The sequence below is a fragment of the Mesoplodon bidens genome, assembly GCF_964165515.1.
Source record: "Mesoplodon bidens genome assembly, chromosome: 1".
Lineage (NCBI taxonomy): Eukaryota > Metazoa > Chordata > Mammalia > Artiodactyla > Ziphiidae > Mesoplodon > Mesoplodon bidens.
In genome coordinates this window covers 136,143,572-136,171,527 of record NC_138176.1, presented here as the reverse complement: position 1 = coordinate 136,171,527, position 27,956 = coordinate 136,143,572, and the positions used below count along the sequence as shown (strand labels likewise).

General features: G+C 45.8%; 1 protein-coding gene across 4 annotated transcripts in view; it reads left to right on the top strand.

Moving 5' to 3' along the window:
• Window positions 1-27,956, top strand: part of CRACD (capping protein inhibiting regulator of actin dynamics) — a 317,185-nt gene that overhangs the window by 243,358 nt on the left and 45,871 nt on the right. For all 4 annotated transcript variants that reach the window (XM_081227031.1, XM_081227032.1, XM_081227033.1 and 1 more), the window contains exons 4-8: window positions 2,894-3,058; window positions 5,730-5,798; window positions 8,018-8,200; window positions 8,855-11,624; window positions 27,353-27,543. In XM_081227031.1, coding sequence (XP_081083157.1) covers window positions 2,894-3,058; window positions 5,730-5,798; window positions 8,018-8,200; window positions 8,855-11,624; window positions 27,353-27,543 — 3,378 coding nt within the window. The remainder of the gene's footprint in view (window positions 1-2,893; window positions 3,059-5,729; window positions 5,799-8,017; window positions 8,201-8,854; window positions 11,625-27,352; window positions 27,544-27,956) is intronic.

Below are 27,956 nucleotides of genomic sequence, written 5' to 3'. Positions count from 1 at the left end.
GCTGCTGTACCTGCCACCAAGGCTGCAGCTTCTTCCTGTGCCTCTTCTCTGCCCCCTGCACCCTCCTCTCAAGTTGCCTCGTTCTTTAACTCTCTACCTCATTTCTTAATATCACTCTCTCCATTTCCCAGCTTTGTCCCATGTACCTTATTTCACCTGTTCCTATTGCATCTAATATTTTTTCCCATTTTCTCTTTCATTTTCCATTGGCAGCCATGATACCCATCCCATCTTTGGAGTTTATTTCAATCCAGACTGGGATTACATTTGGCCATATTCTTTCTTTTTTTCTTTTTTTTTTTTTTTTAAATCCTAAGCATCAGAGTGGACCAACGTCAGTGTTCTAAAAAGTGCCCTAATGAAGAATAATATCAGCATATTCATTCTTTTCTGTGATGGTGGCAGAAATCCTAACTAAAGGGCATTTAGGGTATTAAGCCAGGTTCTCCTTGGAAGCTCATTCAAGGGTTATTCTTTCCATTATAAGCAGAGGAAATACCCTCATCTTAGACATTCAAGAGCATTGGTAGATGGCACACCCTGACAGCAGGGGGTCTCGGTCTAAGGTGATTGGGAAAAGTTTCCAGCTCTTGGCCAGCACTCCTAGAGAAGGGATAACTGGTCAACCAAAGGCTGGGCTGGGAGTCCCAGAATGAATCCCTGCTCAGGCTGTCACTAGGATGCTGGAACCCCTCTGGCCACTTCTGCCCACATCCCCGTCCCTCTCCCACAGGGTAGCAAGTGAGACGGGCCTGTGGCTTTGTTACACCATGTCCTCTCGTCTGACACCATCGGCTGTTCTAACTGTGCCTGCTTATTGATCTGCTTAGAGTAGATACTAACTGCCGCTTCCTGCTAAACTTGTTTTTAGAAGATACCCTTTTTCAGCTTTCTCCTCCCCGAAACCCTTTGAGGCTGCTCAAGCTGTACTTCACTGGCTGAACTCGGGCTTTTGATGTGTGCTCCTCCCTGGGGTGCCAGGGGAGCCAGGCTCAGGCTGGGATACCAGCAGATCAAATACGAGTCCATGTCTCTCTGTGCTCCTGACTTGGCATGCTGGGGGGCGTGCCCCTGGGATGTGGGGAGGGGGGCCTGGGGCTCATCGCTCTCATGTCTCTGCAATCTCACCATCCACCATGCAAGGCCGAGGGGGAGCTGAGTGAAGGTGGGTGGATTTGATACCCTGGAGTTCAGAGAGAGAAGGGGCGTATTTCCCTCGAGGGAGTCCTCTGCTGGGGAACTTCAGTGAGGTAGTAAAAATGCTGCATCCTCTCTTTCTTTCTGCCCCTAAAAGAAGAAGGAAGTGCGACGTTAAATTTACGAGAACCAGTGGAGTGCAATGAAAATAACATTGAATGTGGTTTAGAAGACATGGATTCAAGTCCCTTTGGGGCCACTCATTCTTTCCATAAGCTTGGGCCAGTCACCTCTCCCCACTGGACCTCTGACTTTTTTTGTAAAGTGAGGGGGTTGGATAATGTGATTGCTAAGGCTTTTTGCAGCTTTGTGGGATTAAATATTGGCCACATTAGAGATAAATATCAGATAATGTAGTCTCTATTTTTTTTTTTCCTTTGAAGCATAAAAAGACTGTGAAACCCAAGTACCTAGATCTAGAGCAGTAATTCTCAGCCGGAGGTGACTTTAGCCCCCAGGGGACATTGGACAAAGCCTGGAGGCATTTTTCGTTGTCTAAACAGGTTGAAGAGGGGTTGCTACTAGCATCTGCTGTCCTGGGGTGATGCTAAACGTCCTACAGTGCACAGGACAGCTCCCACAACAAAGAATTATCTGGCCTCAAATGTCAGTAGCGCCGAGCTTGAGAATCCCTGATGTAGTTAAAGGCAGTAGTCTGTACAATATGTTCGATTCAGTACAGTAGTCTTTCAGATGACCACGGCTTACCTCTTTTCCTTCCTGAGTGTCATTCACTTTCTCTACCCATTCAATATTTTATATCTAATATATCTAGCCCATTAAATATTTTGCCTCTTATTAACAACTATTATGTTTATATATTTTTCTTCAGGGAATATAATTCCTTTGTTTAATCTGGCTTTTCTCTAATTCTGAATACTATTTATCTTCCTAATTTCCATCCCCTGTTTTTCCCTCCTTCTCCCCATCCATTCAGCTCCCTCCCACCAGTGATCAGTCCCTCTTTGGCCCTTCCTCTGGCCTCCTTCTCTGTCCCTTACCCACTTGGTTCCTTCTGACCCATAGGGCACAGTGGGTAGCTGCAGCAAGGCGAAGAGGCCGTCCTATTGGCCGGACAAGATTGCTTCCATCTTTTCTGTGAACTCAGCATCAATCATGGAAAGACTTGTGGGCCCTGGGACCTTCTTCCATTTGGCAGTGGTACCCACTGTAACCCGAACAGGATGTTCAAGCTAGGGGCTGGTGAGGAGGGTAGATGAAATATAAATACTCAAGGGGAGTATGTCCAAAAGTGCTGAAGGGTTCCCTTCTTTGTGCAACCACAAGGGTCTTGATTTCCCCCAGTGGTTTTTGCATCTCATGAAACTATTTTCTGTCCAATTTTTGTACCTTTAAAAGACTTTTATATAAATAAACTTATAGGTTAATCAAAAAATTTTTGTCATACCCAACTTTTGGATCAGAAATACGGTCTCTCTACCCCCCTGGAAATGTTGGCATCTCCATGAAAGAGGTGGCTGGATGAAAAAGCTCACGGCTCGGAGGTGGGAAAGAAATACCGGGAAACAGATTCAGTTATTACAGGACTGCATCAGGGTTTACTGGCATGGTGTCTAGTCTGGAAACCAGTCGTGTACAGAATATGCCTCAGTGCCTGCTAGCTATGGGGAATCTGGCTGTGGTTATTGTGAACCGCTTCACTGCTTCAGAACGTCTTTATTTTGTTTCTCTCCAGCGACAGTTGGGCAAGAACATCAAGTTTGGGCAGCCACCACCCAATGCCATTCCCATGAAGAAGGCAGACAGTGGCGAGGCTCGCTTGGAAGAGGATCCGTTCCTGACCAGTCCCATGGAAATTGTGACTCAGCAGGACGTCATCCTCTCAGACACCGAGAACAAAGTAAGGCTCCTCCAGGGAATGACTTGATTGCTGATAAGCCCAGGAGGGTGCTGGGAAGTGGACAGGGGCATCAGTAACCCTGGGGTCCGCAGTGTAGGGAATAAGGTGGGAGAAGCTTTCCTGATGAGTAGCCCAGGGCTGGAGGGCACCTCCCGGGCCAGTGCCTTGATCTGCAGGGGGGCCAGCTTGGAAGAGGGGGAGGCAGGGGAGACGTGCCCCTTGCCCCAGCTCTTCCCAGTGTCTTCCACTTACTCTCAGAGACTCGGGCCGACCCACCTCTTCTGGGAGCCTTGCCCGGCTTCACCTCCAAGCTGCACTATCTCCTCTGTGTCGTCACTGTGCATCCTTAGTACTTCTTACACATCTGTACTCCGTCTGCATCTGTGTCCACGTAACTATTTTCTCTGCATCTCTAAACATTGAGTTCCTTGAGGACAGACTGGATCTTACATGTCTCTGTCTCCCTAGGACATCGTTACTGCTTACTTACGAGCACTGAATGATTACTTGTCGAATTGGACTAATTTAAAGGGAAGTGAGGAAAGAAATAGGTGCTCAATAAGACAGAACATATCAAACAGACCAGCTTGAAGTCTACTTAGTGTGGAAAGAAAGTCACACGGGTCCAGCACTGTCCTATCTAAATTTGGTCTCTTGACACTTTGAAAGAAACACTCTGAGCATATCCTGAAATGAGAGTCCCTCTAGCAGCAGAAGGGATACCCTCAGGCCCCTTATGGGAAAAGGAAGAAAAGTCCTACCAGTAGCTAGATAAACTGTTCTCTAGCTGAGGCTCTGAGTCTTCCCATGCTTAAAAGAAAGTATTCTCGGGCTTCCCTGGTGGCGCAGTGGTTGAGAGTCCGCCTGCCAATGCAGGGGACACGGGTTCATGCCCCGGTCCGGGAAGATCCCACATGCCGCGGAGTGGCTGGGCCCGTGAGCCATGGTCGCTGAGCCTGCGTGTCCGGAGCCTGTGCTCTGCAACGGGAGAGGCCACAACAGTGAGAGGCCCGCATACAGCAAAAAAAAAAAAGAAAAAAGAAAAAAGAAAGTATTCTCTGCGCTGTGCCTACCATGGTGCCTGAAATGACATTGGGTGTTATTAAGATGCCCCTGGAAGAAGTCATGCTTGTTATCAGCTAATATGTCATAAGAGTAGAACAAAAGATAAGTGGCTTATAGAGCAAAGGAAAGAAGGAAAGAAAAGGTGGACAATCTCCTCTGTGGCCCATCTCTGCCTGGCCCTGGCCCTGGCCCTGATGACTCCTGGCGCCCACAGTTGTGGGTGGTGGTGAAGCAGGCATGGGGCCCATCTCTCCCACTGGTCCAACAATGTTCTCTCCAGCCTCTTGAGTGCTGGGCAGCTGCATGGGTCATCAGCCTTGATTCAGGAATTTCCTATGGACCAAAGCAAATGTCTTCCCTCTTACTAAAGATCTAATAAGTGCAGGGCACTGTGGCCTGGGGCAGAAAGGGGGTCATTCGTTCAGCAGGTGCTCCCCCAGCTGTGGGCATCGCAGAGATGGGCTGGATTAGACAAGGGGCTGCCTCTGTGTAGTTTACATTCTAATGAGAGGAGAGTCAGACAACAAACAAGTGAACAAATAGATACATATCATAATTTTGGATTAATAAAAATGCTGCACAGAAAATAAAACAGGGTGATGGAAAAGTGAGTAATATGGTTGGAGAGAGGTTGCTTCTTTAGATAAGGAGGTCAGAATAGCCATGAGCAGAACCGGAGGGGTGAAGGGTGTTTTAGGAAGAAGGGAGAGCAAGTACAGAGGCTCAGAGGTGGGACTGAGCTTGTCCTGAAGGAGGAACAGAAAGCAGGCCAGTGGGGACGAGGGCAAAAGGTAGGTAGAGCACAGTATAGAGGCTGGATCATGTAGACCACAGGAGAAGGGGTGAATTTTGTTCAAAAAGTAATAGGAAGCCTCCGAGTAGTTTTAAGCAGGGCAGTGATAATCTGATTTGTGTTTTCTAAAGGTGTTTCTAAGTGTGGTACAGAAAAGGGACTGAGGTGGGGCAAGCTGATGGTATGGCTCTGTAAGAGACAATGAGACCCTTTTGTAAATATGGGCGATACAAGACAGAAGGTATACCTGGTGCAGATGACGTGATGTGCATGTACCCAGGGCAGGCAGGGCGACTGGGATGTGAATCATCAGCCTTTTTCTTCTCCTTCCTTCCTCCCTCCCTCCCTTCCTCCCTTCCTTCCAAGTCTTCTTGCCTCCTCTGGTCATCCATTTCCTCAGCCCAGCCCCTGTCTGCCCCTGGAAGGGCCCTCTTTCCTTTTCATGGGGTGGAAGGCAGCCAGCAAAGCCGAGAGCTCTGAAGCTGGGGCCCTGCTTCCCAGGTAGGGTGGCATCAGGGCAGCACCTGAGATTCTCTCATCATTGGGGAAACACATCGAGGACTGAGGTTGGAGACCACCCGGATGGGAGATGTGTTGAACTCGGGGGAGAGGGGAGCACACACCGTGCCTCGGGAGCCCTGGTGGAGTCCGGACATGAGCAGAGTCCCCGCCATGAACCTGCCGGCTCTCTGCAGCCAGCTGCGCCCCTGCGTGGAGGAGGGGGTGGCACTTGCCTGCACAGACACTGTCTGGTTGTCTGCCCAGGACTTCCTGTGCTGGCGTTTGACTTGAGCACTCTCTCTACTGTTCCAGTCCAGTGAGACGCCAAGTTCTCCGGGTCCTCTGAATCTGCCTGGAGCCGGAAGTGAGATGGAAGAGAAGGTAGTATGATTTGAACTTGTGTATGCAGCTTCCTTACTTTAACTTCCATTCTTCCTTTTGTTGGGCGATCTGCTGCCACACTTTTCCATTCATAAATGCTACCTTTGTCCATTACTTTAAATTCCTTCAAAATGCAACCAGTGGTAGATGTTGGAGCATCTGTTTCTATGGTGATGTAACTGCTGGAACTGAACCCTGCTCTGAAAAAGAGCCACGCTCCCGCCACGCCTGTTTGGAGTCTCAGGTGTTGGTAGTTTTCCTAGGTGTAGCATGGATTTTAAGACACCGGTAAGCCATTGAGAAAAACATTCAAAAACACCTGAAGGTAAAGAGTGTAAGGAAAAGTCTCCTATTTAGAGATGCCCCACAAAAGACCTTAGCACTTCTCTACTTGTGTGTATTTTTGGTTTTTAACTTACACACGTTCCACTGAAACCTGGGACGTTACCTGCAGGAGCCTAGGGAGCCCTGTGGAGATCACGTGCGCCACTTCCACAGAGGCCAGTCCGCTCCCATGAGGACCTTTCACCTGCACAGGGGTCCAGGGGTCTTCCCGGGGTCTGGCAGACAGTACGGTGAGAACGGGGCATGTCCCTGAGTCTTCTGAAGGGAATGACTCAAGACAGTTCCACCACCCAGATGAAGAGGCCCAGCTTGAATAACTAGCAACGAAACATGGCATTAAATCTCAACTTGAAATGCTTTATCTTCGTCTTCGGTCCATCACATTTGGCTTTAACTCCTTTTACTCACGCATCCATTAGGGGATGGAAATAAATGTTTAATTCATCTCTCTTCAACAGTAGTTTAGAATTTGACACCTATTATAAAGATAACCATAAATAAATAAAAGCTTAGGAGACCAAAGGCTGGGATTATTTTTCCTTACTTCCGTGCTTCTTGTCATAAATTAGTATTTACTGAGCGTTCGTTTTGCTCTTGGAGCTAGCTGGCTCCTTTATCTTTGTGCATAAATATGGAAGATAATTGCAAAAAGCAAAGCCACCAGCTAAACCCCATTGACTCTGCCCTTACTGTGCACGGACAGAGTCAAAACAGGGGAACCCTGGCCTCCGCTGATGCTGAGCCTGTATCTCAGCCGCTGGAGAAGGCAGTTAGGGCCGTGAGCGCCCTCTGCTGCGCGGTGGCGTGCCGTGGCCAGGAGCCCTTGCCTCGCTGCTTGCCTGTGAATGCTCTGAACTTACAGGCGTGGCTCCTTAACACGTGATTCAGCGTGGACTGTGAGCCTCGGTCTCTCTGACCTACCTAAATGTATACGGTTGGTCTGAGGTTGCGCTTTGTAAGTGACCACACCTGTATTACAGAGCCGCAAGCAGTTCTGCGGTTCATCCTTTGCAGAATTGCCTTTCCCCTGTGTGTAGCACATTTCTGCCTTTCACCTTCTCACCCAGGCCTCCTCCTTTTCACTTCCAGTGCACCAGTGCTCGGTGACGTTGGCATGATCGTGCTAAAACATTTTTGCTGATTAGAAATTTTATGCCCTAGGCAGAGACGTTATTATACTTTATTGTTCCTTCATTCTTTTAGCAAATATTTATTGAGCACTTACCAAATGAGATTTGCTACTTGGGCATAAAGAGGATTGATACAAAGCCCAGAAAGATACATTCCCTGTTTGAGGAGGCTAAAGTAGGAGCTGAGGTATGTACACACCATGTCTGTGGTAGTAGAAGGTTCTTAGAACTGCAGAGTTCTTAGCATAGAGATGAGCTAGTCCAGGGCTTAGCAAACTACTACTTATTTTAGGCCTTGTGGCCATAAGTTGCAACTACCAGACTCTGCTTTGTTCTGCTCTTCCTTTTAGCGCAAAGGCAGCCAAGGGCAATGGTGTGGCTCTGTACCAGGAAAACCTTATTCACCCAAACAGTTTTCAGGCAGGACTGGACCACCTTGACTGTGTCTTACTGACCCCTGATCTAATCTAACCCCCATACCATTCAGCGTAGGAAAATTAGTCCCTGAAAGATTAAATGACCTTTACAAGTTAATACAGATTATCACTGGCAAAACGAATACTCAGCGTCTTTTGATTATAAAAGCAGTGTTCACTTCACTGTGCCCACGAGCCCCGTCCACTTGCCAGCATCTCCTGGGCCAGGCTGGGCAAGGTGCAGGCTCCAACAAGTGCTGCCATCCCGGGATTCCCTGCAGGTTGTTCTCTGATCCAGACTGACTTCACATTTCAATCTCCACTGTAGGCTGCTCCAGTTAAAACGTCTCGGCCAAAAAGGCACTTCTCCTCTGCCGGCACCATCGAAAGTGTCAACCTAGATGCCATCCCCCTGGCCATCGCCCGCCTGGACAACAGTGCCGCCAAGCACAAACTGTCCATTAAGCCAAAAAACCAGAGGGTGTCAAGGAAGCACAGGCGACTTGTCGGGGTATGTATGGCCTAGCAGACACCCTTGCTGGCTGGGCATTAATGTTGCCTAGCAGGATGGTGCTGTGAGGGGCCTATGGAAGGAACTCGGTCTGTCCCTGTCGGGGATGGCTGTGTCTCAGGCACAAGGGTGAAGGGGCCCATTTCCTTTCCACCACCCTTTCTGACTTGTTGCCCGCCAGTGGCTGGTGGACCTCAGAGAGGCTGCCTTCCGAGGGGCTCCGGACACTGTGTGCTTTGCAACAGACAGGTGGCCCACTTTCCTGTGCCACGGCTTAGCCAAAGCTTCTTCAGTTTGATTAGAGGAGACTTCTCAGTCACAAGTTTCAGGGGACATTGATGAAGCGCAAATCTCATTTTTCCTCACCTTTCTAATGCTGGACTACCAGTTTTCCTATGATTATTCACGTGTATTTTTTTTAAAAAAAGGAATTTGAGGATGACATGTAGAGAGGAAACACAAAGATGAAATTCTTTGCCCCACCCCCAGTTTACTCTTGGTGTGAGGGATACCCGAGGTTACCTGTCTCTGTGCGTAGAGAGGGGAACGTTGCCCCTACATTTGAGATTAGGAGGGCAACCCACATTGTGAATAGGATTGTAACGGTAGCCTGTGCACACGGAAAGCTAATTCTGTTTCCCTTACCAATGTTAGGATCGAAAGAACGAGCAAGGTGGCTTCCCGCATCAGCTGTCCCTAGACCAGAATGGGCACCCTGGAGAAGACAAGCCAGTCTGGCACGAAGAGGAGCCAGAGGCGCTGGACTCGGAGGAAGAGAAGCGACGCCAAGAAGAATACTGGCAAGAACTTGAGGCCAAGTGCAAACGGCAAAAGGCCGAAGCGGCAGAGAGGCGACGCCTGGAAGAGCAGAGGCTCCAGGACCTGGAGAGGAGGCTTTGGGAGGAGAAAAGAAGGCAGGAGGAGCTCTTGGAGGAGGAAGGGGAGGAAGAGGAGGAAGGAGTCCAGCTAGAGGCAGCAAAGAGGCAGCGTGAAGAGGAGGCGCAGAGTCCGGAAGAGCCAGGCCTCCGAGGCCCAGCGCGGAGGGAGCAAGACGAAGGAGGGCGCCTGGGAGCGGAGGAGCCCAGACGCCTGCAGGAAGAGGCGGGGCGCCTGGAGAGACGCGCGCAGCAGGAGGAGCTGGAGGCGCGGAGCCGGCAGGAGGCCGAGAAGCTGCGGCGGGAAGAGGAGGAAAGAGCGTTGGAGGAACTCAGAAGGCTGGAGGAGCAGGGGCGGCGGGCGGCCGAGAAGCAGCGGCGGGAAGAGGAGGAGAGGCGGCAGGAGCTGGAGGCGCGGAGGTGGCGAGAGGAGGAGGCGGAGGCGGAGGAACAACGGATGCAGGAGCTCAGAAAGCAGGAAGAGCTGGAGGCGCAGAGACGGCAGGAGGACGCGGAGGTGAAGAAGAGGCAGGAAGCGGAAAAGAAGCTTCCGGAAGCACCGAGAGTGGAAGAGGAGAATCAGCCGCTGCTGGACCACAAAAGGGGCTTGAGGAGCCCACTTCAGAGTGACACTGCAGAGAAAGCAGAACAAGAACACCTGACACCCAAGAAGCCAAGAGAAAACTCTGAGGAACCGAGTGTTTGGGTGGAGCAGAACCAAGAGGCCACCGAGCCATCAGGCGAGCAGCCCGGAAAGCAGGGGGATGTTCCCGGGGATCATCCTTGTGGATGGCAGGAAAAGAGGGAAGAAACCAACGCAGAGCTGCCCCAGAAACAAGAGGCCCAGGTGGAAGAGGCGTTGGCTCCAGGAGAGAAGAAAGAAGCTGCCGCTCCAGAAACAGACAGAAAGGTGGAGGAGCTCAGATGGCAGGAGGTAGATGAGAGGCAGACCATGCCCAGACCCTACACTTTCCAGGTGTCATCCGGAGGGAAACAGATTCTCTTCCCCAAAGTCAATCTGAGCCCCGTGAAGCCCATGAAAGATGAGGGGCTTGCCTCTGGTCCCCAAGAGCCAAAGGCCCTCAAAGCCAGCCCGGCCTCCCACGCCCTGCCCTCGTCCCTGAGCATACCACACACGGCCATTCTGGTCACGGGAGCCCAGCTCTGCGGCCCGGCCGTCAACTTGAGCCAGATCAAGGACACGGCGTGCAAGTCTCTCCTGGGCTTGTCAGAAGAAAAGAAGCACGTGGATGTGCCCGCCCTGGAGAACCCACCCCGAGCCCCAGGCGACCCCCGGGCAGGCAGTGGGAAGACCAGGCCCTCACAGGAGTCTCCGAGCAGTGTGGCCGCGCTCGCTGAATGGGCTTCCATTCGGTCCAGAATCCTGAAGAACGCAGAGAGTGACCAGCGTGGCGAGAGAGACCAGTCTCGGCTAGGTGATGAACACACGCCCAGGGGCCGATGTGATTCCCGGGGGAACCTCCGGAGGACCCCGCCGGTAAATGCAAAGTTCTCCATTAAGCCTGCCTGGCAGAAATTCTCTGATGGGGGCGGGGAGACCTCCAAACAGAACACGGAAGCGGAAAGCGTTAGAAAAAGATCCCCGCCAGGCCCCAGCGAAGAGGCCCGGCCCCAGCTCCCTGCTGCCGATACTAAAGAGCCCATGAAGGGTGCAGAGAAACCGGGGGCGCACCAGAAGCCAATGGACACCACGGAGGGGTGCAAATTTGCCAAAGACCTTCCATCTTTCCTTGTTCCAAGCCTTCCTTCTTACCCTCCACAGAAAGCAGTGGCCCAAGCAGAACCCATGGTCGCTTCGGACAGCGAGACCACAGGTGGAGTAGGAAAGCCGGAGCCCGTGATGCCAGGTGGGGAGGATAAAGCTTCCCCTTTTGGAATAAAATTGAGAAGGACCAACTACTCCTTGCGCTTCCACTGCGACCAACAAACAGAACAAAAGAAGAAGAAAAGGCACAGCAGCACGGGGGACAGTATCAATGGGGCACCGTCAGCTCCGGGGAGCACAGCTGGAGAGAGAGAGACAGAGGCTGCGGCCCTCAAGCATGGCCCTTCCCTCCCCCACGAGAGGAAGCAAGCCGCGGCCCCCTGGAAGGACTTTGCTGAAAGTGCTCCCAGCCACTCTCCTCTTGCAGCCCAGCCTGGGCCCCCAGCAGCCAGCAGCCAGCCCCCGGCTCCAGAGCAGGACAGGGCAGCAAACAGAACGCCCTTGGCCCAGAAGCCAGCCCTGGCTCCCAAGCCCGCGGGCCAGACTCCGCCGTCCTCCCCAATCTCCAAGCTGAGCAGGCCCTACTTGGTGGAGCTGTTGGCTCGCCGGGTGGGGAAGCCTGACCCGGAGCCCGGCGAGCCATGCAAGGAGGGCCGGGACAACGGGTACCCCCGGACGCCCTCACCCCCGCCGACTGAGGAGAGGAAGGACCAGAAGCGGGATGAGGTGGAAGAGGTGGAAACAGAGAGGAAGCCAGCTTCCCCGGCGCCATCTGCCGCCCGGCAGGAAAAGCCTTCTGCGACACCCGAGGCGGGGAGGAAAGGTGCGTAACCGTAGGTTGCAAAACCTCTGCCTCTGTCGAGCCCGTTGTCCGTGCCCAGGGCCGGAAGTAGCCCCCGGAGCTGGCGTTGGAGCTCTTCCTTAATTAGAGGCTGGTGCCCTGTTCCCCAGGGGCCCTCACTCATGGATCATAGCGAGGCTCTTTACTTTTCTTTACAGTCTTGGAAATGTGGACTGACTGTTGCATGTCTGCAGTTCACACCATTAATGATCCTTATTTACCCAAGTAATAAGTTGGAGGTGCTGGCACAGACTGATTCGCTTTCGATTGGCAGTGGAAATTGAAACGTGGTCCAAGTTAATGCAGATGTCATTAATCTTTATGAGGGGCCTGTGCAGTGACAGCGAAGACTGGAGTTTCCTAGACCAGTGTCTGTGTTCTGTCTCTGGGCACTAGCGGCACCCAGGTGGGAAGTTAGGGGGCTTTGGACAGCCCCCCTAAGGAGCCTCTGTGTGCATAATCAAGTTTGTCTCAGTTTAATGCACAATGCCCACATATGCATCCTGACCCCACCAGCTTGCCACTGAGAAGCCCTCTGATACGGAAATTTTAGAGCGACCGTTACTCCTGACTGTCCCTAGTGTTTCTTCATGCTGGACCTTTGGGGCAGCATGGTGATCACTTGGACTGGCTTTGGGGCCTCAAGAACCTTCATCTGATACTTTTTCTTTTCTGTTTTGCAGAGTAGGTGGTCAGGTGTGGTTCATAGCCCAGGAAGTTACTCGTATTTCTCAGAAAAATTCTCCCCTCAGGTTTTTTAGGGAAGATTTAGGTAATTGTTTAGGTTTGGGGTGATTTTTGCAGAGAAAAGAGCTGTTTCCCAGAGATGTTGGTTTGGCTACTTGCCTTGTGGAAGACGCTATCGTCCTTTTTAACCAAGCCTTGCTTGGTTTCCTGGACCAGCATGTTGATCAGCAGTGTCCAGACCGTATCTCCCTATTGGTTTCTGTTTGTCCTGCCGAAGAGGAACCCATTTTCAGGTTTTTGTTGTTGTTTTACCTCTGCACTGGGCTCTGGGGGGATAGCCACGGTAAGTCCCCACAAGCCTGTTAAGATCTATGCCTTAGTTTCCCTATGGCCTTGTGGGTCTCATGGACATAAGCCCCATTGGCTTTCAGAGCTAGATGTTTTGGGGGGCCTGTCACTCAGGTAGAAGTCTTAACAGATGAGGTTCCAGACGTGGGGTCCAAACCCTTTGCTCCTCAGAGAGAAACGGGGAGTGCTGAATTCCTTCCTGGTTGTGGGTCACTCTGCTGGGGATGGGGTTTATGGCGAGACTGTGTCTCAGCCTCTCCTACCCATTTCCATGTGGTTTTTTTTGTCTGTTCCCCTGATGTGTTGAAGTCACTCAGCTAGTTTCTGGATTTCTTTCAGAAGGAATTGTTCTGTATGTGGCTGTAAACCCAGTGTGTCTGGGAGGAGGGGAGTTCAGGATCCTCCTATGTCACCCTCTTGAACCAGAACCCCCATTTTCCGTTTTGACATTAGCTTTTGTGCTGTTAGCTTTGGTGGTTATCATCAGAGTTTCTCTCACAGCCTGACCCGCTCTATCACTCTCTTGTCTTCTCCCAGAGAAATAACGCTCTGTACCTCTTCTTTCTCTTAGAGAGATTCTTACAGTTTTCTACCAAAAACTGTTGCTGCCCCTGTTTTTTTCCTCAGTATCCAGATTCTGGGCTAACAGTCTCTGCTAATTGAATTTTTCTTTATTTGGTAGAAAAGAAGCATGAGAGCAAGGACCATGTGGTAGTCTCTACCTAAGACCATTGGGGTTTTACACGCTCTGTGACTCCAGGCCTGGGCTGACCAACTTTGTTTAACTGAACACCTTATCAGGATAAAAACGTTAAGCCTGGACCTCCAATTTATGTGTTAACTGTATACATATAATACCATCATTAGCTAAAACCCGTGGGGCACCATATGTACTTAAGGTGAGGTTCACTGAGAAAACAATGGATGTAAATCCACATTGCAAATCATGGTGCTGCTTTTTATTTTCTTTGGCCACCTTCTTGTCAGATCTGACTTCTTCACCAAGTATCAGGCAAAGAGCGTGACAGCTCTGCTGTGTTGTTATTCTTGCATTAGTAGTAGTATATCCCAATCTGTGCTTTGTTTACTGGAATTTCTTTACACCATTTGTCCATTTCATAACAGATCATCTGGTTCAGAGAAGATATGATATGCCATAAAATCACTGAACTGCTGAAACTCACAATGCAATTAAGCAAAACAAATGAGGACAAGAATGCAAGTCCTCTCCCTGCATCGCATCACAGCACTCCCAGCTTCCCCTCAGAGTCTGTCTGTCTGTCTTTATTTCCAATTTTTAAAAACTGAAGTGTAGTTGATTTACAATACTGTGTTAGTTTCAGGTGTACAGCATAGTGATTCCTTTTTTGTGCGTTTTTTTTTGCAGGTTATATTCCATTATAGGTTGTTACAGGATATTGGGTATAATTCCCTTGTTGCTTATATATTTTATGTATAGAAGTTTGTATCTGTTAATCCCCTACTCCTGATTTGTCCCTCCCTCTTCCCTGTCCTCTTTGGTAACCATAAGTTTGTTTTCTGTGTCTGTGAATCTGTTTCTGTTTTGTATACAGTCATTTGTATTATTTTTTAGATTCCGCATGTGATATCATATAGTATTTGTCTTTCTCTGACTTTTTTCACTAAGCATAATATTCTCTAGGTCCATCCATGTTGCTGCAAAAGGCAATATTTCATTCATTTTTATGGCTGAGTATCCCACCATGTATACACACACTCATATATATCACATCTTAAGTCAATTATCTGTGGGGGTTTTTTGTTTTTTTTAATCTTTATTTTTATTTTACTTATTTTATTTTTGGCTGTGTTGGGTTTTCGTTGCTGCACGCGGGTTATCTCTAGTTGTGGCGAGCGGGGGCTACTCCTCGTTGCGGTGTGTGGGCTTCTCACTGCAGTGGCTTCTCTTGGTGCAGAGCACCGGGCTCTAGGTTCACGGGCTTCAGTAGTTGCGGCGTGTGGGCTTCAGTAGTTGTGGCTTGCAGGCTCTAGAGCGCAGGCTCAGTAGTTGTGGTGCTCGGGCTTAGTTGCTCCGCGGCATGTGGGATCTTCCCGGTCCAGGGCTCGAACCCGTGTCCCCTGCATTGGCAGGAGGATTCTTAACCACTGTGCCACCAGGGAAGCCCGGTCAGTTATCTGTTGATGGGCATTTGGGTTGCTTCCATGTCTGGACTGTTGTAAATAGTGCTGCTGTGAACACTGAGGTACGTGTATCTTTTTGAATCAGAGTTTTCATTTTTCCCACCACATGTACATCCAGGAGAGGAATTGCTGGATCACATGGTAGTTCTATGTTTAGTTTTTTAAGGAACCTCTATACTCTTCTCCATTGTGATTGCACCATTTTACATTCCCACCAACAGTGTAGGAAGGTTCCCTTTTCTCCACATCTTCTCCAGTATTTATTATCTGTAGACTTTTTGATGACAGCCATTCCAACCTGTGTGAGGTGACACCTCATTGTGGTTTTGATTTGCATTTCTCTAATAATTAGCATTATTGAGCATCTTTTCATGTGCCCGTTAGCCATCTGTATATCTTCTTTGGAAAAATGTCTATTTAGGTCTTCTGCGCATTTTTTGATTGGGTTGTTTGTCTTTTCTTTTTTCCTTCTATTTTTTGGCTGCACCATGCGGCATGCAGGATCTTAGTTCCCTGACGAGGGATTGAACCTGCACCCCCTGCAGTGAAAGCATGGCGTCTTAACCACTGGACAGCCAGGGAAGTCCCTGTTTGCCTTTTTGATACTGAGTCATATGAGCTGTTTGTATATTTTGCATATTAACCCCTTATTGTTTGCATTGTTTGCAAATATTTTCTCCCATTCCGTAGGCTGACTTTTCATTTTGTTGATGGTTTCCTTCCCTGTGCAAAAGCTTTTAAGCTTGATTGGGTTACATTTGCTTATTTCTGCTTTTATATCTTTTGCATCAGGAGACTGATCTAAGAAAATATTACTACAATTTACGTCAAGAATGTTTCGCCTGTGTTCTCTTCTAGGAGTTTTGTGGTGTCATTTCTTATATTTAGATCTTTAAACCATTTTGAGTTTATTTTTGTGTATGGTGTGAAGGAATGTTCTAGTTTCTTTACATGTAGCTGTCCACCTTTCCCAACACCACTTGCTGAAGAGACTGTCTTTTCTTTGTTGTATATTCTTGCCTCCTTTGTTGTAGATTAATTGACTGTAGGTGTGTGGGTTTATTTCTGGGCTCTCTATATTCTGTTCCATTGATTATTGTCTCTCTTTGTGCTAATATCATGTGGTTTTGATTACTGTAGCTTTGTAGTATAGTCTGAAGTCTGGAAAGGTTATACCTCCAGCTTTCTTCTTTTTTCTCAGGATTGCTTTGGCAATTCTGGGTCTTTTATGGTTCCATATAAATTTTAGGATTATTTGTTCTAGTTCTGTGAAAAATGTCATGGGTATTTTGATAGGGATTGCATTAAATCTGTAGATTGCTTTGGGTAGTATGGCCATTTTTAACAACATTAATTCTTCCACTCGAAGAGTGTGAGATATCGTTCCATTTCTTTGAATCATCTTCAGTTTCCTTTATCAATGTTTTATACTTTTCAACATACAGGTCTTTCATCTCTTTGGTTAAGTTTATTTCTAGGTATTTTATTTTTTTGATGTGATTTTTAAATAGGATTTTTAAAAACTTTTTCTGATAGTTTATTGTTAGTGTATAGAAACACAACAGATTTCTATTTATTAATCATGTATCCTGCTACCTTGCTGAATTCATTTATTAGTTCTAATATTTTTTGTATGGAGACTTTAGGGTTCTCTATATTGAGTATCATGTCATCTGTAAATAGTGACAATTTTACCTCTTCCCTTCCAATTTGGATACCTTTTACTTCTTTTTCTGGTCTGATTGCTGTGACTAGTACTTCCAATGCTATGTTGAATAGAAGTGGTGAGAGTCTTGTCTTGTTCCTGAACTTAGTGGGAAGGCTTTCAGCTTTTCACTGTTGAGTATGATGTTGGTTGTGGGTTTGTCGTAAATGGCCTTTATTACGTTGAGATATGTTCCCTCTATTCCCACTTTGATGAGAGTTTTTGATGTGAATGGATGTTGAATTTTGTCAAATATTTTTTCTGTGTCTGTTAAGATGATCATGTGATTTTTGTCTTTCCTTTTGTTAATGTGGTGTATCACATTGATTTTTGTGTATGTTGAATCATCCTTGTGACCCTGGAATGAATCCAACTTGATCATGGTGTGCAATCCTTTTTATGTATCATTGGATTCATTTGCTAATACTTCGTTGAGGATTTTTGCATCTATATTCATCAAAGATATTGGACTGTAGTTTTTTTGTAGTGTCTTTGTCTGGTTTTGGTATTAGGGTAACGGTGGCCTCGTAGAATGAATTTGGGAGTGTTCCCTCCTCTTCAATTTTTGGGGAGTAGTTTGAGAAGGATCAGTTTAAGTTCTTTATATGTTTTGTAGAATTCTCCAGTGAAGGCATCTGGTCCTTGACTTTTATAGGGAGTTTTTGTTTTTAAATTACAGATTTTATTTCACTTCTAGTGTTCAGTCTGTTCAAATTGTCTGTCTCTTCTCGACTCAGTCTTAGCAGGCTGAGAAATTTTTCTAGAATTTTTAAAATTTCTTCTAAGTTGTCCAGTTTCTTCTAAGTTGGCATATAACTTTTCATAGTATTCTCTTATGATTTTTTGTTTCTGTGATATTGGTTATTTCTCCTCTTTCATTTCTTATTTTGTTTGAGTCCTCTCTTTTCTTCTTGTTGAGCTTGGCTAGAGGTTTGTCAATTTTTGTTTATCTTTTCAAAAAATAAGCTCTTGGTTTTATTGACCTTTTCTAGTTTTTATAAATCTATTTTATTTATTTCCTCTCTAATCTTTATTATTTCCTTCCTTCCACTGACTTTGGGCTTTATTTGTTCTTTTTCTAATTCTTGTAGGTGGTAGGTTAGGTTGTTTATTTGAGATTTTTCTTGTTTATTGAGGAAGGCCTGTATCGCTATCAACATCCATGTTAGAACGTCTTTTCTGCATCCCATAGATTTTGTTAAGTTGTGTTTTCATTTTCATTTGTCTTGAGGTATTTTCTGATTTCTTCTTTGATTTCATCATTGACCCATTAGTTTTTTAATAGCATGTTGTTTAGTCTCCACATTGTTCTTTTCCCATTTTGCTTTCTGTAATTGATTTCTAGTTACATACTGCTGTGGTCAGAAAATAGGCTTGATGTAATTTCTGTCCTTTTGAAATTGTTGAGGCTTGTTTTGTGACCTAGTATGTGGTATTTCCTAGAGAACTTTCTACATGCATTTGAAAAGAATGTGTATGCTGCTTTTTTTGGATATAGTGTCCTGTAGATATCATTTAAGTCCAACTGGTCTAGTGTGTCATTTAGGAACTCTTGCCTTGTTGATTTTCTGTCTGGAAGGTCTGACAGTTGATGTCGGTGGGGTGTGAGTCTCCTACTATTATTGTATTATTGTCCATTTCTCCCCTTATGTCTGTTAGTATTTGCTTTATTTATTTAGGTGCTTCTATATTAGGTGAGTATATGTTAACAAGTGTACTATCCTCTTCTTGTATTGATCCCTTTATCATTATATAATGCCCTTGTCTTTCTTTATGGACTTTGTTTTAAAGTCTGTTTTGTCTGATGAGTATTGCTATCGACCCACCTTCCCCCCCACCCCCCGCCACTTTCTTGTTGTTTCCACTTGCATGACATATCTTTTTCCATCCCTTCACTTTATGTATGATTTTTGCCCTGAAGGCGGTCTCCTGTAGGCAGCATATTGTAGGTTCTTATTTTTTTTATCCAATCAGCCACTCTGTGTCTTTTGATCAGAGCATTTAGTCCTTTGACATTTGACATAAAGTAATTATTGATAGGCATGTACTTATTACCATTTTAATCTTTGTTTCCCAATTGTTTTTATAGTTCTTTTTCGTTCATCTTCTTTTTGTTTTTCCTTTTGTGGTTTGATGATTTTCTTTTGTAGTATGCTTCAGTTCCTTTATTTTTGGTTTTCATGAATCTATGGTATGTTTTTGATATGTGGTTATGATGGAGTTCCTATATGTTGACCCATAACTGTATCTACGTGCTTTAAACTGATAGTCATTCAAGTTCAAATACATTTTAAAAGATCTAGTTTTATACTCCCCTCCCTCACATTTTGTGATTTTGCTGTCCTATTTTACATCTTCATGCTTATCCTTTTACTGTTTATTGTAGTTATAATTGCTTTTACAATTTTTTTTGTTTGTTAGAGTAAGTACTGGATTATTTAGGTAATCTTCAATCCTTACTCTAGGTTCGCCTTTCCTATCATGATTTTCCCTTTCCTACAGATTCTTGCTTCTTTTCTATTTAGAGAAGACCCTTCAATATTTCTGTTAGAGTAAGTTTAGTATTGCTGAATTCTTTGAGTTTTTGCTTGTCTGAGAAATTCTTTCTCTCTCCTCCTATTCTAAATGATAATCTTACTGGGAAGAGTATCCTAGGTTGCAAGTTTTTCCCTTTCAGGACTTTGAATATATTATTACACTCCCTTCTGGCCTGCAAAATTTCTGCAGAGAAATCAGCTCATAGCCTTATGGCGATTCCCTTGTAAATGAGTCTGTTTTTCTCTTGCTGCCTTTAGAATCCTCTCTTTAACTTTTGCCATTTTAATTATGATATGTCTTCTTGTGGTTCTGTTTGGATTCATCTTGCTTGGGACCCTCTGAGCTTCTTGTACCTGGATTTCTGTTTCCTTCTTTAACTTTGGGAAGTTTTCAGCCATAGTTTTTTCAAATACATATTTTATCCCCTTCTCTCCCACTTCTCCTTTTAGAACCCCTATTATGCATAGGCTGGCAAGTTTTATATATACCATAGGTCTTGTATGTTGCTTTTTTTCTTTTTTGCCACACCACGCAGCATGTGGCATCTTAGTTCCCCAACCAGGGATTGAACCCAGGCCCCCCACCCCCCACCACCACATTTGAAGTGCAGAGTCTTAACCACTGGACCACCAGGGAAATCCTAGTTGCTTTCTTTCTTTTTTTTTTTTTTTTTTATTTGTTTTTCTGTCTCATGTTCTGATTGGGTGGTTTCCATTGTTCTATCTTCCAGGTCACTTATTCTTCTGTGTCATTTGGTCATCTATTCATTGCATCGAGATTACTTTTTTTTTTTTTAATCTTGGCAGTTGAATTATCTATTTTTCATTGGTTCATCTTTGTAATTTCTAGTTCCTGTTAAAGTGATCTGCATCTCTATTAATAGTCTTTCTTAATTCAGTTAGCATTTTTATTACCACCTTTTTGAACTGGGGTCTGGTAGACTGGTGAGCTCTGTTTCATTATTTGTTCTTTCAGGGAGTTTCTTTTGCTCTTTTAATTGGGAATAGTTCCTCTGCCTTTTCATTTTACTTTCTCTCTGTGCATGTAGGAGAAACATTATCTATTGTGGTCTTGAAGGAGTGTTTTTACATGGGAGCACCCCTGTGTAGATTATATGTGTCCAGTGTCTTTGGTATGAGGCCTGGTTTGATATGGATGCCAGCCATGCCTTTCTTCAGGGTGTGCTGGCCGTTATCACCTTGAGAAAGGGTGTCCTTGGTGTTGGGGGATCTAAAGCCTATGCAGGGTGTGAGATGGGACTTCCTCTCTGCTCTGTGGCTCTTGCCACCCTGTTAGCAGCGAGGTCTGCTCCCCAGTTGTTGGAGTAGCCTTGTGGGGTTGGGCTCGATCAGACTCTGTTCCCCTTTAGTGTATGCCCTTCCCCAAAGGAGGGGATTGCTGAAGCAAGTGAGGCCCACACGTCCAGAGGACCTGTGCACCTCATCTGTAGGCGTCCACGGCTCTGCTCAGACACAGCCCAGGGTTACATCCCTTCCCCTGTTGTGTTCATCCTCGATCTGGTGCAAGGCTGTGGTGTGGAGTAGGCTGGGGCTGGGGACCCGGGTGTTGTGGCTGCAGGAATTGAGATAGCTGTGCTGCCACCAGAAATCCGGACTGCCTCTGTGGCAGTTTTCTCCTAGGACCTGTCTGCCCCAGATCCAGAGCCAAGCTGCAGTGTGGAGCGGGTGGGGAGCTCTTGCTAGGCTGGGAGACAAACTGCGGCATGCTTCTGTAGGGCCGCCTGAGCGCACACTGACAGTGACCACCACCCCACCGGATCACACCCAGGGTCCCCAGTCTGTCTCTGTGTAGCCAGACTGAGTCTTTCCCCAGGGGGCCAGTTGGCCCAGGTTTCACGCCAAGCGGTGGTGTGGAGTGAGTGGGGCTGGGGTGTTCACCCAGCTCAGACTGGGGAGTGCCGCAAGGTGGCAGCCACCAGTGCAGAGTTCTCTCCACCATGATTGTTGACCAGCCAGTGCATGCACACTCCTCACGAGTAGAGTCTAGGCCTCTCCAGCCCTTCTGTCTGTCCCAGAGGTTCTCCCGGCAGCCAAGGGGACTTGTCTCCTCCATGTACAACACTAGGATTGGGATGCCCAGTCTGTGGCTCAACCTGCTGGCTCCCCAGGGCAAGGGTCCGCCCATACAGACCTGCTCTTCCTTTCAGATCCCTCTCAGGGGCAGGAGTCCCAACCCTATGCCTTTTTGTCCATCCTACCCAGTCCTGTGGAAATCTTTCTTGCAGCTTTGGTTGTATAGTTCTTCTGCCGGTTTCCAGCTAGTGTTCCATGAAAAGTGTTCTGCATGTAGATGTATTTTTAATTTGTTTGTGGCAGGAGGTGAGAGCTCTACATCTTCCTACTCTGCCATCTCGATCCCTCCCTGCCTCCAGAGTCCTTAAACATACCATTTGTTATACACGGCCTTCTGATACATGGGCTGAGTGAGGTTGTCTGCATCTGGGTACTCAGTATTAGAAAAGTTCGATTCTATTATTTCTAGATTTTAAAATAGGTAAAAAGAAATTTTAATCTTTTCTTTCTTCACTCTCAGCCTTGCACATCCTTTAAGGCACACACACACTTTTTTTTGGAGACACCAATTTAGAAAGAGGTCTCCATTCCCTAGGTGGAGGTCAGCAAGGACCAATACATGGGCCAAGGCCCTGGGAAGGCATTGACTGAACCCACTCCAGTGGGAATGGAAATAGCAATGATAATCCCCCAGTGTCTGTCCTCCAATGCTTTGATTATAGATACCGCCAGATATCATCTCATTCTGAGATTCTCATCTCCTTCCAGTGGGTAGAACAGATACTAAGTGGTCCTTTCTCCAAGAAGTGACCTACAGGAGCAGTGATTAGATGCCAGGAGGCACTTGCTCATCTCCCCAGAACCTAGAGGGGGGAACTTGAGTGGGCTGGCTGTGGTTCTCCTCATCCAGTGAGTTTAGAATGAAAGAGAATAGGTTTAAGCATTGTCACAAAATAAAATTTTAATTAGACACTTTGAACTCCCCCATTAAAAAATTATGCAATTAACAAAGAACTTCTCTGTCTTTTAAAACCTTGACTGAAGTTAGGGATTTTACTGTTCTGGAAAATTTCAACAACAGTCATCCTTTGTGCTTAATCGCTTACAAACTGCTTTTGTTTACACCATCTCATTTAATCGCACATCACGTGTGGATCGTCCTGGCTCCATTTTACAGATGAGGACATCAACATCCAAAAAGTTAGGTGACTTGCCCGTTCCTCACAGTGGTAAAACCTGGATGAGGAGTTCTTTCCCGGGTTAAATGATCTTCCCATTTGTTACCCTAGGACTTCTTGCTGTAATTCTCACCTGGTATTTGTAAAATGCTGTAATTAAGCCTCTAGAAACACTTTTTACATAAATGTTCCTAATGTTACTTCTTGGACTGAATGACCATAGTCATATATTTGTTCAAAAATTGTTCAAAAATTCCATAGAATTTAGCAAAACCTTGTTTTGTTTACATTTTTTTTATTTGGCTGTTTTGCTCATTTTCCCCCCATCTCTTGGACAATATCTTGGGCATAATTCTTTCAGTCACTTTTACAAGTTTTTTTTATTGTGGTAAAAAATACATAATGTAAAATTTACTATCTTAACCATTTCTCAGTGTATAGTTCAGTAATGCTACATTCACATTGTTGTACAACCAATTTCCAGAACTTTTTCGTCTTGCAAGACTGAAACTCTATATCCATTAATCAATTCCCGTTTTCATCTCCCCCAGCCCCTGGCAGCCACTGTTTCACTTTCTGTCTCTATGAATCTGACTACTCTAGATACCTCATATATGTGGCATCATGCAGTATTTGTCCTTTTGTGACTGGCTTCCTCCACTAAACATAATGTTTTTAAGGTTTGTCCATATTGTAGCATGTGTCAGAATTTCCTTTTTTAAATTAATTTTTATTGGCATATAGTTGCTTTAGAATGTTGTGTTAGTTTCTGCTGTACAGCAAAGTGAATCAGCTATATGTATACCTGTATCCCCTCTTTTTTGGGTTTCCTTCCCAGTTAGGGCACCACAGAGCACTGAGTAGAGTTCCTTGTGCTATACAATAGGTTCTCATTAGTTATCTATTAGAATTTCCTTCCTTTTTAAGGCTGAATAATATCCCATTGTATGTATACACCACATTTTGTTTACTCATTCATCTGTTGATGGACATTTGGGTTGCTTCCACCTCTTGGTTTTCGTGAATAGCACTGCTATGAACGTGGATGTGCAAATATCTTTTCTAGATCCTGTTTTCAATTCTTTTGGATAAATACCCAGAAGTGGAATTGCTGGATCATATGGTAATTCTATTTTTAATTTTTTGAGGAACCACCCTACTGTTTCCATAGTGGCTGCACCATTTTATATCCCACCAGCATCACTCAAGCGTTCTAATTTCTCCACATTCTAATCAATGCTTGTTATTTTCTGGGAGATAAACACACACACACACACACACACACACACACACGCCATTCTCACAGATGTGAGGTGATACCTCATTGTGGTTTTGATTGCATTTCCCTGATGATGAATGATAAGCACCTTTTCATACGCCATTGGTCATTTGTATGTCTTTTTAGGAGAAATGTCCGTTTAAGTCCCTTGCCCATTTTTTAATTGGGTTTTTTAGTTGTTGTTGAGTTGGAGTTCTTTCTATCTTTTCAGTTACTTTTTGATAGTAAAAAGTCCTCTAGGCACCTTTAGTAACAACTATCTCATGTTAGTAATTAATATGCTGCCTCCAGTCATAATCAAACTCCAAACAGTATTTCAAACTAAGTGTCTCCCTCCTAATTTGGCCTGCTTTGGGCTGAAACGCCTAAAGTGGGGATGCAGGCATGGTCGACTTCTGCCCTTCCTCCTGGCCCAGAAACAGGCTCCATAGCTGGAGCGAAGGAAGGGAGAGAGGTGAGGCAGCAACGTTCACTTCTCCTCCTGCAATTCCCTTACTTCAGTGGTGCCTCCTCCAGGCAGCCCTGGGTCCCTGGTTCCCCTCCAGACTGCCCCTCTCTCTCCCATCCACATGACTAGCACCTGAACCTCAAGCATCACTCAGTAACAGATGTCTTCCCAGCACAAACGCCTCTTCTCCAGGCCCCTGGCAGCCACTGTCCTTGCCTTTGGACTTTTCCTGGTGTGAATAGAACCTCAAGTCTGTGCCCCACAGACTCCAGGAGTTTGTCTGAGTGGTCTCATTAGAGATCCTCTCACTTGGCTTAGCCCCTTTTTCTCTGCTGGGGAGAGGACGTGGGAACACACCATGCTCCAACAGTGTTTTTCAAAGAAATTCTCTACTCTGGCTGCTTCTGCCTCAGCTCTGATTTTCCTAGGACCTTGAGGTGGCTGTTCTGGTCACCTCGTTGGCTAGTCCTGAGTAGGTGATCAAGCACATCACTTCTGAACACGGGAGTAAGTGCCATTAATTATTTGTTATGACCTTTTGGGGCACCCCTGGCTGAAACTCAGGCATGAGTCCCATTTTAACATCCTGTTTTCTGTTTATTGATCCCCAACTACAATCCAGACCTGTTAGGCCCTTAATACATATTATGTTACAGCCTTTCAAAGAGTCTGGTCCGTAACTCCAGGATGTACTATTCAAACTACAGATCTAAGAAGATAAAAATCTGGCTAGAGATTTATCTTTTCAAATTATTTTAGTCAACTGTAAGTTTAGGCAATTATGCTTTAAAGGTATTTCAACCCTTGTGATAAACCCAGTCAAAGTTGTTGGCAGGAAACTGGCCTGTTGCTTGAATGACCTTCCCAAGCAAGTTCAGGTGTGACTCTCTTTTACATAATTGCTTTAAATGGAAATCACTTAGATCTGAGGAATTTGGTTTTCAGCCATTTTACACACAGGTGTTACACAGCCCTTGAGTAAAAAGGTGAAACTCATTTCGTTCCAATGTACGTAAAGCTTCTCAGTTAAGTAGAATGCTCGAAGTGGTAAATATTTTTTGATTTTCTGGTTACCGAATCAAAAACTCCATTCAGTTTCAGTTTTAGTTTTTAAAAAAAATACTTCTGAAATGTGTCAGTTTTCTTTCCTATGTTAGATCATAACTGAATCCTTATTTGGTTAGGAATATTACAATTCGCAAGGCTCATTATATGAATTCTTTGTACAGTATTATAGATCTAAGAGTTGTAGAAAATTAAGGATCTGCCTGAATTTTTGTGCTTGAATTCCCAATTCGAACTTATTTTGGTTCTTTCTCCTCAATATGAAGTTCACTTAACTGAAAGCCCTGTTTGGTAAGGTCTGGATCAAAGTGTAGACTTCTGTTTGGTTTCAAAGAACAGGACTAGAATGGGCCCTTTCCCTTGGAGATAGTAAAGGATTCAATGCCAATGCCAGAATGGTTATCTCTAAAAGCGCATAATTTTTACTTGGGGAGTAGAAGGGGAGTGGGGATCATTGTCTCACAGACATGAGTAACAAGAACACTCACTTTTGTAGAGCAGTTACTACATGCCAAGCACTATTTTAAATGTTTTCATACCGAGGACCTCTTTTAATCTTCACATCAGCCTGATGAGGCATATGCCATTCTCATCTCCATTTTATGGATTAGAAAATGAAAGCTTGGAGAGGTTAAGTAGCTTTTCTAAGGTCACGTAAGGTCAAACCCAGGTCTGCTCAATTCCAGAGCCCAGTTACTACTCAGTGTTTGACCCCATCTACCTGGGAAGTTTGTTGCCCCCAGTTGCATAGGCAACAGTCCACCACAATAAAAGCACAGACTGGAAGTCAGAAGTCCTAGGCTCAGGCTTCAGCCCGTGCGCTAACTGCTGGGTGACCGTGGTCACTGCAATTGATGGTTATGGACCCAAGTACTCAAATCTATCAAATGAGGGCACTGGGGACTTCCCTGGCGGTCCAGTGGTTAAGACTCCGTGCTTCCACTGCAGGGGGCACGGGTTCCATCCCTGGTTGTGGAAGTTTCACACGCCACCCAGTGTGCCAGTAAATAAGTAAATAAATAAAAATTTAAAACAACAAAAATGAGGGCATTGGACCAAAATCGCAGCTTCCCACTGTGTTCCTCAGAGTCCTGGTGCCCTCAGCAGCCCCACTAGGCTGCAGTGTCCCCTCTTCCTCTTTCATACGTTGGGATTCCACTTGTTTGGATGGAGGGGGGTGGGTGGGGACATGGAGAAGTTTCCATTGAAAAAAATTTTTAAAAGCAATAGATAAAAACAGGACAATGAATCAAATAACTACCTGGGTCCTCTGTAGGCCTGAGGTTTTTTGACACTTGAGACTCTTTTTTCTTCCATTTTGAGGGGAGACACATGCTCCTGTTTTTTTTCCACTGATCGAAGATATTACTTTCCCACCCAGTGCAGTCACTCAGGTATTGGCACCGTGTTTGTGTTAGAAAGGGATAGTTGACTATTTCTTGGCCTGATGACTGTCACAAGTTTTAGGGGATGAGGGACTGAGACAAGTGAGTAGTTAGTTTCAATGCACATCTGATTTTTTACTGACTCTGTTGGGGAGATGTGGGGGGTGGATGCCCACACCTCCAAACAATTCTCTGACACCAGCTGGTGTCAATTCAACTCACTTCTCTCAGTCCTGACTTTCTACCTGGAGATAGCATCAGATTGCACAGTGTATGGGCTCAGTCCTACCAGACTGCCCCCATCTAATTAGATGTCAATTGCAAATTTGCGTTGCTCAATTAATTTGCTAGAGGGGCTCAGGGAACCACTTTGCTTACTAGTTTATATATATATATAAGTTTATATATAAAGAATAGAGCTCAGGAACAGCCAGATGGAAGAGATGAATGGGGAAAGGGGCATAGAGCTTCCATGCTTTTGGAGCTAGTCACTCTCCCAGCACCTCCATGTGTTCCCAACTCAGAAGCTCTCCTTACCAGTCCTTTTGGCTTTTTATGGAGGCTTCATCACATAGTCGTGATCAATTAAATCATTGGCCATGGGTGATTGAACTCAGCCTCCAACCCTTCGCCCCTCCCCGAGAGCTTGGGGGTGGGACTAAAAGTTCTAGCCCTCTAATCACATGATTGGTTCTATTGGCAACCAACCTCCATCTTTAGGTGCTTTCCAAAAGTTACCTTATTAGCAGAACAGAAGACACCTTTATGCTTTCATCACTTAGGAAACTGCAAGGGTTTTAGTTCTGTGCCAGAAACAGGGACAAAGACCAAATATGTACTTCTTACTGTACATCACAATATCACAGTCTTTTTTCCCACAGAAAAGCCGACGCTTCAGAGCAGACACTCTTTAGACGGCTCCAAACTTGCGGAGAAAGTTGAAACCGCGCAGCCACTGTGGATAACGTTGGCACTGCAAAAGCAGAAGGGGTTTCGGGAGCAGCAAGCGACTAGAGAGGAGAGGAAGCAAGCCAGGGAGGCCAAACAGGCAGAAAAGCTCTCCAAAGAAAACGTAAGTAGCTTAGTCTTCAGCTTTAACTTTGTTTTCCTGAGCTTGGCTCTTTTTTTGGCTGTGCTGCACAGCTTGTGGGATCTTAGTTCCCCAACCATGGACTGAACCTGGGCTCCGGCAGTGAAAGGGCCAAGTCCTAATCACTGGACCGCCAGGGAATTCCTGAGCTTGGCTCTTTTAGTTCAGAGGACTTTAAGACAACAACAATAACAAAACAAGGCTAGCTTAGAGTGGTGGAGAATACTTAGACAGTAGAGCAATAAATAAGCTGACCACTGTTAAGACAAGGAGGTGTTTTAGGTTAGAAATTTGGTTTCCTTATGCTCTTAGGTTAGCCTGATTTGGCAGAATCCGCTCACATAGGTTATATGAGAAATACAAAAAGCATTTTATTTGAGCAGTGAGTCGAGAGG